This window comes from Guyanagaster necrorhizus (genome assembly GCF_019112545.1).
Source record: "Guyanagaster necrorhizus MCA 3950 unplaced genomic scaffold BT62scaffold_85, whole genome shotgun sequence".
Taxonomy (NCBI): Eukaryota; Fungi; Basidiomycota; class Agaricomycetes; order Agaricales; family Physalacriaceae; genus Guyanagaster; species Guyanagaster necrorhizus.
In genome coordinates, this window is record NW_025064964.1 from 21,802 (window position 1) to 32,630 (window position 10,829).

At 47.7% G+C, this 10,829-nt stretch overlaps 3 protein-coding genes across 3 annotated transcripts; all 3 read right to left on the reverse strand.

Moving 5' to 3' along the window:
* Positions 1 to 298: 298 nt before the first annotated feature.
* On the reverse strand, positions 299 to 3,164 carry BT62DRAFT_939194 (uncharacterized protein). Its single transcript, XM_043187675.1, has 8 exons — positions 2,659 to 3,164; positions 2,490 to 2,590; positions 1,971 to 2,428; positions 1,811 to 1,908; positions 1,686 to 1,757; positions 779 to 983; positions 565 to 727; positions 299 to 511 (listed from the first exon to the last, which is right to left on the reverse strand). Exons 1-7 carry the CDS (start codon positions 2,767 to 2,769, stop codon positions 582 to 584), a joined length of 1,191 nt encoding a protein of 396 aa, XP_043032722.1. The 5' UTR covers positions 2,770 to 3,164; the 3' UTR covers positions 299 to 511; positions 565 to 581.
* A 265-nt stretch (positions 3,165 to 3,429) lies between these two features.
* On the reverse strand, positions 3,430 to 4,559 carry BT62DRAFT_939196 (uncharacterized protein). The gene is made up of 3 exons (XM_043187676.1): positions 4,294 to 4,559; positions 3,951 to 4,241; positions 3,430 to 3,896 (listed from the first exon to the last, which is right to left on the reverse strand). Exons 1-3 carry the CDS (start codon positions 4,345 to 4,347, stop codon positions 3,726 to 3,728), a joined length of 516 nt encoding a protein of 171 aa, XP_043032723.1. The 5' UTR covers positions 4,348 to 4,559; the 3' UTR covers positions 3,430 to 3,725.
* A 1,208-nt stretch (positions 4,560 to 5,767) lies between these two features.
* BT62DRAFT_1014238 (uncharacterized protein) lies at positions 5,768 to 7,203 on the reverse strand (the record flags this gene model as incomplete). Its single annotated transcript, XM_043178182.1, has 7 exons — positions 5,768 to 5,962; positions 5,999 to 6,263; positions 6,323 to 6,648; positions 6,691 to 6,876; positions 6,929 to 6,947; positions 6,994 to 7,038; positions 7,091 to 7,203. 7 exons carry the CDS (start codon positions 7,201 to 7,203, stop codon positions 5,768 to 5,770), a joined length of 1,149 nt encoding a protein of 382 aa, XP_043032724.1.
* Between the last annotated feature and the right edge of the window lie 3,626 nt (positions 7,204 to 10,829).

Below are 10,829 nucleotides of genomic sequence, written 5' to 3' on the forward strand. Positions count from 1 at the left end.
GGTGGAAGAAGAAAAAGGGCAGTTGCATCACATCAGCAATAAGTCATATAGTGCCACAGTAGTTGCTGCACCTGCTCGGCCAATGAAAAATAGCCGACACCAAAGTCAAGGTTAGACTGCGAGGAAAACAACTCTCAACGCGAGATTGAGAACAGCGGGTAACAGGGGCACGTGGCCGTCTAATGCCCTTCCTCCGTCCCCAATTCTGCGAATCGGAATATTGTTCCGACGGACATTAGCGGAGAAAAGACAAGTGCTGGTCACACTCGTGACTCGAGTTATGTTCGGGAGGAGGACATTGAGGGTGTTCAAGAGTCATCAATTTGCCGTATGGAAAATACAAAGTCCTCCTCTATCCGAAGAGGAGAAATACGTTAGCATAAGCAACAGTCAAATATAGTAGCAGGCGCCAACAGACAAACGGGAAGAAGCAGGGGTGACACAGCAATTTTAGTACGACGAAGGAAAAAGCCTATAACACCGAAATGCAGGGAAAGATGCTACAACGTTCCTGTACATCCTAAACATCAGTCATTGACAAACGTTGGAAACCGGAGGACCTACAAAATTCATCCCATATATCACGCCGCAGCCTCCGACATCGTGACATCGCCTAGCATCGACATATCACCGGCGCCGTCTGGTCCAGGGAGAGCGCTCAGGGGTTCTTCGGTAGGAGGCACCACCGCAGGCGCTGTCTCCGGTGCTCCACCTTCCTTCCTATCTTCTAAACAAAACCAACGATTAGCGCCCTTCACTACAGAGCAAGACATCTTACCTCCATTAGAATTGCCATTCAGATCCATCTTCGCCGTTCCTTCCGCAACGCCATTCGTCGACTCATTCTTGTTTGCGTTCAAAACTTGTTGCCATCGATCAACAAGAGCTTTTGCACGCGCGCGAAACTTATACTGGTTATCATTTGGGATCTTTTCTTCAGCAAGGGCGGCAATGTGGCGCATGACCTTTCCGATCTTGGAGAACTGGAGGAGAAAAGGCTGTTAGTAGGGGGTATATAGGAGGATGACAACGGAGAGCGGAGGAGACCATGTGAAAAGCGAGCGAAAGTACGAATCGCCCGTACAGGGAATGGAAAGAGAAGCGCATCTATTAGATGAAGGGGTCCCACAAGGAACACTGAAAGCTAGACAAGATAACCGGGAGAGTGACGTCAAATAGGGAGCGGAACCCAAGGAGACGCTACGCCAAGGACCCAACAGGGTTGCTCAGGCTTGATATGATAATGGGGAATGATAAAGAAGAAAGAGTCCATACATCAAAGTACAAATACGACGAAATTTAAAAAGTTCAGGTAGCAAACGAAGCACCGTCCTTTCAAAAGATGTCCTCTAGGAAGCCAAGGAAGAGCGGCATGATGGTTGTTGATTCAAAGAAGACAGATAAGACCAGATGAATGTAAAAGAGGAACGGCGAAGGAAATGAATGCGCAAGTTCGCCCAAAACATGACAAAAACGAAGGGAAAATGATGAAAAGGCAGTCAAAGGATGTAACAAAAGGACCGGAAACGAGCAGGCCCATAGCGAAGGTGAAGAGAAGAGATGGGGGGATAAAACAGAGGAACACGGAAAGAAAACCCAGAAACGAGGTCCGAAAAGGGACAAAATCGTTGGTGGACCGACCAAACTGCCCTCGAAAGAGATGTAAGATGGTAAAACGGGCTCACCGTGAGGTAGTGAATAGTGATGGACTGGTACGCCTCGACGGTACGGAACAGTTCGTCCATATTCGGCATATCCTAGCGCAAAAAAGTCAATCGATTGTGAAACCGGTCAAGTATAGAGGACGCACCTCTGCCTTTGGGTCCCCCTTATTGCTCAAGAACGTTTTCTGCAACCTGTGCCGCCACTCGCGGACCTTGTGGGCCTCGGGATCGTTTGCCAGGTCACCTGAAAAGCAAACTTCATCAATACCATCGCGATAACGGTCGAAACGCAAGGAAACGACGCACCCTCCTCATGCTCGTCTTTATCCTTCTTGGCTTTCTTCGCCGGCGGAGGACTCGTACCCTTCTTGCTTGTGCCGACGTCTTCATCAGCCTCGCCATCGTCCTCGCTCTCGACATTGTCCTTCTTCTTCCCGCCTTTCTTGCCCTTGACTGGTGCCTTCTTCTTTGCGTCGCCCGTCGTGCTCGTCTTGCGCTTCCTCGCCGGGGCACCGCCCTCACCATCCCGCTTCCGCTTCTTCGGCTTTTCCTCACTCTCGCTGTCGAGCTGGTCCACCTCATCGGCGACCTCTTCCGATGCAGCAGCTTCCGCTTGCTCCGCTTTCCGCTTCTCCCAATCAGAAGGATCCAGCGCAACCTTATAGCCGGTCAAGAGGTCGCCGGACTTTTTGAACGGCTCGTTGATATACGCCTCGATTTCGTGTTGCTGGAGTTTAGAGATGTCCTTTGGTGCTAGCCAGGAGCTACGCGTATTCCCACAGTCAGCGAAGAAAGAACAGGGGCAAGAACTGAAAGAGAACGCACAAGTCGCCGGCAGGGAAAAATCGCACAAGGTAGAAATTGGATTTTTTGCCTGCGGGTCGGTCGTCGAGGACTTGTTGCGGTGCATCGCCTGGGTCAACTACCTAGACAATCCAGCCCTGTCAGCCACCAGACGCGCGCCCCCCCATCGCCAATGTCGAGCCACACGCACCATCCCAGGCCACGGCGGATACCCGCGTACTTTTCCCAGCACAATATCGCGAAAATCGTAGATATTCGCAGAGCCGGACGTTTTGGGAACTTTTGCAGCCTTCTTGCTCATTGTCGGACGTGATGTCAAGAACAAAAAATCACGGAGGTGGAAGATCAGAATGAAGAAGGAAAGAATTGGCTGGACCCTTTCGGATATGGGTCACGTGATACTTTGCCACGAGGGTCCGTGCGTCACTGTCAACGTCAGATGCCTCGTGGCATATCGGCTTCCGTAAACGCTTTCCTCGGATCTCCTTCAGCGTCCCACTGTCAGCTTCAACGACAGCCTACAGGATTGTCAGATAATATAATTCTATGACATACCGCAAAAAAAGGGAGGGGGAAGACATTCCGGTGTCCAACCGGGCGGAAATATAATTTTTGCACCCGTAGGTCCAGTGGCGACCTCTCGTAGGATATTCGGTCAGAGACATAGACAATGGTGACGGCAAGAGGTCAAGTAAATTTCCGCCGAGGCTCCTAGAGCAGTATGTTGTTTTGTTGTCCAGCTCCGTGTTGCGGATGTTTGTCTGGCCGGTTATCCGGGGCCGTCCCAATGCAGTCAAGGGTCTGCATCATGCGCGTCTTCACCGTGCCCAGTAAAGAAAATTCCTATGTTCGCTTCACTGACTAGGTTGGCAATCAAGGACGCGAGGGAGGTCAGGCCCATATCAGCAAACCTCGCATGAGTCACCTTATTCTGTAATATGGAAAGTGGGTCACCGCATAACCCGCGTCCAGTTGAGCCCTCAAAGTAAAATTGGTTGATTAAAGAAATCCTCGGTCGTCCAAAGGTGGTCAATCCTAACAAACAAGCTAACAAGCTAACAAGTAGTACAGTAGTGCTACACACTCAATAACATTACAATAGATAATTACAGTCAAATCAAGAACAGGCCCCTACGTCTTCAACATCTCAGATGGGGAGCCTTCATGACCCCTTGCAGTATCATCTTGCGGCCCAGGATGAGAGAGCCCAACGTCGCTCGGCTCCGGCAGACGATCCACCTGCACAAACTCCTGGCTTCATTCGACGCACATCGAGGCTCTGTAGATCGCGTGGGTGTGCAGCATCGCAATACCGTGATCCTCACTGCACCGGAAGAATTTCCTGTAATCTAGCAGAGTTCGGAGTCCTCCAAAGAGCGCATCGAGTTTACGTCCGGTATCATAGATGACAAAATGAGGTAGGTAGACCTGCAACAGAGTTCATGAGATAGAATGGCAAGGGGAGAAAGTGGTCAGATATACCGTGATGGGATCGTAACGAACGTTCCTTAGTGGCGATCCTGCGTTATGGACATAGATCTCAAAGGGCTTGTCAAGCAGTTGCCTATCTTGAGGAAGCCAGAACCAGCCGCCTCCAATGTTACGTTCGAAAGGCTCATCGAACCACATGTGTACGGGCTCCGTCACTAGAAAGAAGAATGAGCGGGCCTGGCGAGAGCAAAACAGGAATAAGAAACCCCTCTGTATGTTCTTCGGCGAGTCCAGGTCGCAGGTAAAGCGCGGTTTGTTCCACGCGTATTCGAGCTCGTCCAACTAATAACGTGCCTTACAGAGGAGAAAACTTTGCATAAAATAGGTGACTTACAGTGTCCCGATTGGTGGATTTCGAAACGATGTGGGAGAACTCGACGCAAGTCATCTCGTTGCTCGCCCAGGTAACTATGCGTCCCAGCAGATTTGCGGCGGCGAGCGACTGAGCTGCAAGTCGGGTCTAAGAGAGAGTAGCCAAGGAAGAGCCCTCATCAGAATTTGTTTCTTCTGGTTCAAGATCATGACACCACTGAACAGTGGCAGAGCTGGCAGAGCTTGTGGTACGCAGGTAGCTCATCGTGGGCTGATTGTCACGCTGGTGTCACCTCAACTAAACATGTGATGTTATTTCATCCGAGCTAAACAAAGGTTCCTGGCAGGTGACATGGTGTGTGAGTTAAATTTGATACAGCGCTCTCTACTTATTTCAATATTTAAACATAATAGTATGATTAACCAGCGCTGACGAGAACGGAGACTTTCGGTTGACTTTTTATAGCCGGACAATCGGACCTAGACAGCCGGTCGGACAACAGTCTACCGGACTTCTCATTTCAGCCTCGTCCTCAGGGTCTCAGCGATCATTCAGCACAGATCCAGCTAGGTCGAGAGGGATAATTTGTTCAAGCCTGAGAGAAAAAAGACATGGAATTCTTAACTAATTTACGGAAGTGGACTTGGCGTCATCGACGGTTTTTCCTTGAAGAAAACCTCGGAAGTCGGCAAGAACATATGTACTCTGGACCTCTGGTGTAAGTGCCGAGTCTCGACGGATAATTAAATAGGACTACCACCTGGGGATAAAGTTGACAAAATGATCACTCTCAGGATCCTAAGTCGGATACTGGGGATTGAACCCACAGATAATTATCACACAGACATTCACATTGGGGATTATGCCATATCCGTGCAATTTCAAACCTCAGAAGCGGATTTTATTCATTCACTGCGTATTGGAGCATATGCTCAGCACGGCTAGTCCAAGGAGGACGTCATGGAAGCCCAGCCCACCAAAGGTGCATGTAAAGCAATTCTCTACAGTCTCATACAGAGGAGGAGTAGAATGAACAAGAGACGGTCATACTTTCAACCCCCCGTTACTAAACATACCGATCTACTCACTAGTGACTATCGATTTCTTGTCTGCCTACATTTTTGAACGATCTGCTTTTCTGAACAGTGGCAGTACATGCTGAGACCACCTTCCATGATTCACAGATATCCGGACAACCCTCCTGGCCCTTAGAAAAGCGAGTTCTCGTGTACTCATCATAATTCAGACGAGTTTAAACACAGAGCTCGGAATATAGATAAAGAAAAGGGACAAGCGGGTTCGGAACATCGTTTTCATACATGAAAGATGCTCTATTAGTACCTTTCTGTCTTGAAATACGCCTATCGTCCAAATCTGCAAATATCAACCAAACGGAAATGACGAGGGCTCACCCAAATGTGAAAGCTATCTAGTGAATTCGGTTTCGCAATGTCCACATTGCACAGTGTCGTCCGATGCATCCTAACAACTCGATTTACCCTTGGATCGTCTTTCCTTCCTTAATCCTCAGGAACAAATTTATTAGTCCGATATGCGAACAGAGATAATCAAACATGGCAGCGTCAATTTCCCACATCGTCAGCGAGAACCTCTCCAGGATGAAGACCCCGTAACGCTTCAAATTCATCCAGAATCCTGGCCGGATAAAGTCCAGGTTCAGCGAGAAAGACTGGAGGCAGCGGAAGATAGGGACAAGGAATTATACTTCCTGCGTAGTTATTGTGATATTTCCAGTGAGAGATAGGCTCGTGAGACAGGAAGATCGACAGCGGTGGAAGAAAACATAGATGACAGGAGTGGAGGGGTTCCTTTGACCATGTGAGTGGTTGGAGTAGTGGATATTCAGCATGGTGAGATGGGTGCTCGGGCCGACGAGGATCCTCGCGTACTCGAGATTCCCCGTACCAAAATAACTGAGGAGCTGCTGAATGTTTAAGTCGGGGATTTCCGTAGGCTGGTTCCCATCCCAGCTCGTGAGGGAGAAAGTGATGATGTGACTGATGGAGGACCGAAGGGCGGGATTAGTTACGATACGCTTATTCGCAGCGGAACATCTGAGGACGAGATACTCTTCAGCAATATCATATGTGATATCGCAGCTAAGAGGCGCTTCTCATATTCCTTCTCCCTCCGCCCACCTAGAAGAGTTTTCCCTGGCAATGTCAGCGAGACGCGGTGCAGGTGCTGCACCACGTATTTCGCAAATCCCTTCTTCGAGGAAAGAATTTTGAGGAATTTCGATGGGTTTTTCTTGTTTGGTGTATCGATGAGGAGATTCTCAAACATCAACGGCGTAGCGATAGATCTGACGGCCTTGCATGTCCATCGGGGGATCTTTCGAGTGGTAATGCTGGCCTGCTAGAGGCACATACGTCAGGTACGAAAATGAAACGACACGAGAAAGCGACGATGAAGAGCTCGAGAAGCTGAACAAGGAACGATATCACCATCGAGGGAAAGGCCAAGGGCAGTTTTCCGTCTTTGCCCGCTTTCTCGTGGTCCCAATTTCAGTTTGTCTATCGCAGCTGTAGCCTTTTCCCACTGATTTCTCACCCTGAGGATACCATAGCCAGGTGGTCGGCTCTTTTACAGGACGCACAATCAGGCTATCACCGTGTCGATTCTAGTCGGTCACAATTGGAGCCAGTTCTTGCCTGATATCAAATCAGAACACTGGTACCAGGGATTTACTCCGCGAACATTATGGATGGACGGACGTGTTGACGCTTGTTTGCGAGTTGGATTCTATAGATGCATGAGTATTTGGTCCGGATTGTACTCAGTAATATACAATTACATGGGTGGTTGATGGAAGAGTCGGGCGAGGCAAAGAGGGAATGCAAATGTACAGAACAGATGATATGATCCCAGCGAGTTAAAAGACATCCAGCCAGTGAAATATCGATCCATTGCGAGAAGGAGTTACGAGGAGCCTTTACATAGCCAGTATCCAGCCCCAAAAGACCAGTTACGCGAAGTTGGGTAAGTAGTTATTCTAGGTCGTCATTTTAACTAACGTCATGACCACCCACCTAGGTGAAGGAAGGTGGCTCAGACGTACTTTGATCAACAAACCAGCCAGTGCACCGTTTTCAATCTCAAACAGGTGCACACTTTTTCTCCTTCCTTTCTGCTAGTCCAAAAAGCGGTTCTTCGTTATAAGCGAGATTGACCAGTTGTTTAGGCTATGCATGTGGGAGCGCCATCGGATGAACCGAACGATGGCTGGACTACGAAAAAAAAGGGGTACCGGCCCGGTTACGGAACCTACTCCTTGCAACCTTTCCTCACTGATGTCAGCTGCAATAATAGACACACACTCTTCCCTGTTTCTGCACCGTTCTGGGAATAAAATTTCAAGATACAGGCCCCTGTTTTCCGCTTTGTACCAAGGAGCATCTACTTCGGACTCGAGTCCTATTCCTCGTATCTGAATACCAAATGAGACTGAAGTCATTTTATGGCCGCGCGATGTAATAGAAAAAATGCAAGTGTCATTTACAGCGAAAGAACTTAAAATACTGCATATATGCTGATGCATCTTTGCCAAAGACACCCTTCTCACACCCTCAGCACTACTAAGATTCGCGTCGCTGATTGCTTGCACAGCCACATTGCTCTTCTATACGAGTCAACCATCATGTGGCGCTCGCGTTTGGCACACATCCGATCTGATGTCGCTGGAAACAATTTGAATGCTGGTGGGAGAAGATTCAGGTGAGTACCTTCTGGCCACTGGGAAAACGCGGAATTACTAACTCGCGACTTCAGAGCTTAATTCTTCAAACCCAGCGGTTAATGGTGTTAGTCCGGCTTTCACACCATTACATTCGGCTTAGGACTAAGGATACGATTCCATGACGACCTAAGCCGTGCATGAGATCCAGTTCACAAACCACGATGGTGCGATGTACGTCTCTTGTCATGCCATGGTGCTTATCGGACTTAATCCTTCTTCAATAGATGACCTTGGTCCATTCTCGACGACGATTCTGCGGCAGTGCACTGCTCGGATACCAGCCTGAAATTCGTTGATCCTTCGATATGCATAGCGTTTCTGAGACATGTTACTCTAGGAGAGGTGCCAGCTACATAATAGCACACTACTCAGCCAATCAAAATGTGAAAAGACAGCATATGACTCCGGAGTTGTCGGAATGAATACTGTGACCTTTCGCGTATCAGTTGTGGACCAGCTGTCGTGTACGATCCAGCAACACTTGTTTCCTGCTCCTCCCACCCATTCGGCATAGACCGCAATAATTTCCTCGTTCGCCGCCTCGCAAAGAAGGACATATTCTTCGACAGAGTGTATCATTTGCTTTGGATGAATGTTTCATTCACCATTAAAAGGCCGTTTTCCTCAGTTCCGCCCCTTTGCATGATATTGGGTTCTCCTTAAACATTCCAGCATACTTTGACTCCATCTTTCTCCGGGTGTTTGCATGTTCGTGTGAGTATCACTTCATCCGTTCTCGCAGCTCTGATATTGGAAGCTTCTGATGCGGAGCCACCTGATATGACACCCAGAGTTACCTAGGCGCTATGTTACTAAGTCGCGGTACTGCGCTTTTCTTTTGCGAGCTTTGATTGATCAGAGGCAGTCCAGGTGCATCACTCCGTATCTTGTTTCTCTCAGTGACTAATTAACACATCTTTAGATCTGAATATTCCGGCAGCCCAGATATGCCCAGCTCTATGAACTCAGAACGGTATGTGGATACACAGTTGACGCACACTTTGGAGATACCGGTAAACTCTGTTGGCTATATTATTCTGCACAGGTGAGATTTAATACCATAATTGACTCTCAGTAGACATGCCAAGTCGCCGCATGAGATTTAAAGGCGGACATTTCGATTCCACTTTTACAGGCTCTCAATGACCCTTTGCTGTTGTGGTGAAATTGCCTGTTGATTCCAAACGTAAGCCCATGAGATGAACCGGGCGTATGAACTAGTGGCTACTAGTTTCCGAAATGCGTTTCATCTCACCGAGTTTGTGGGGCATTCTTTTTCAATACAAATACGGCAACCTTCTGATGGTTCCGACTCGACACTGAAATGCGCTTCTTTCGCCGCTATTCGACCTATTCTCCTACATTTTCCGTGAAGAAGCTGCCTTTGGACCGTCAAGAGATGTCGACCTCCTTAATCTAATACAACTTGCTTTATCCCACTAGCAATCGTAACCTGGCTGAAACATCTGATGTATTGTTTATGAATCCTTCTCTCTCGCTATTGGGCCCAATCATTTCAGCATCTGAAGCGACCAAGTTACGATGAATGAATTTCATACACCCACCCCCCTTTCTGGCCATGAACTATTAACATCTAGATTCAGATTCATTTCTTGTTTCTGGATTCGTAACAGCTGTGACAGGCTAGAAGACTGAAGAAGAATGTTGCTGAATGGAAATAGTAGCCCTCGAAACAACCTTAACGGTGTAGGTTTGCGCATAGATACAGTGAATGTGCAGACCCTGAACATGTTCCGAGTTGATATTTGTGAAGTATGGCTATTTTTTACACTTTACCGTCTACCAAACGAAACAGTCTCTGCTCACATTTAACTAAATTCATAGAACCCAGCGGTAATCGGATATGGCGTAGCTGCTAACATGGCCGCATTTCGTTTAAATACGTGATATACCTGTGTGGTAGCTCGAGGTTCAATCCCTCATATCAGAAATTTAAGCACTAGAAAATTTTCTTTTTCTTCTCGATCCATGCAAGAGAAGAAATGCATAGGTCATTTCGCAAAGGAACGTACTTGATATATCCCAGCTTCTGAAGTAATAGTTCCCCCGCAGCAGCATATCTCTTTACAGAATATGAATGAAAGGTTCAGACCATTCACAGTATTTTACGGAGCGTTCCTTCGCATGCGACACGCTTAGCATCGGTACTCACTTGTAGTTCTAATTCGAGGAGAAATTTTATTCCAGCTAAACGGATGTATGCATTGTGCCATGTATGAGAGATACGAGTTAAGACATGATTGTTCTGAGGTCCAGACAACCCTGTAAATGCGGGCAAGGATGGCATGTAGAAGCTATTACGCCCATAACTCCCAATTGGAGAAATTCTGCATGTCCGCAACAGTTTCTGAGCCAATGTGAATCATGAATATTCCATGCATTATAAAGCGAGTACAGAGAAATTGTTATATCTATAACTTCTAGCTGTAGCATAGAGAATTCAACGCCTAAAGGACAGATAGCCGACAGATTGTTTCTGGTCTCCTATAGCTGAATCCCTGTTGACCTAAGCCATGGGTGAAAACCCATCAACGAATCAATTTTGATATGAGGTGTGGGCATTTTCGTGCTGCTAGACTTGCCTGATATATTCATTCTTCCGTAGTGTCAGTCCCCCTCCATGATTGTCGTAGGATATTTAGACCTAATATTTCCTCCCCTGTCCCCATAGCATTCCTGCGAACGACTCTTCTGGCATTCTGGGGAGATGCGCAGCCGCTATACTTCCTTTTGGGAGCTTTGATCGCTGAGAGGCAGTCCCGGTTCGTCACTTCGC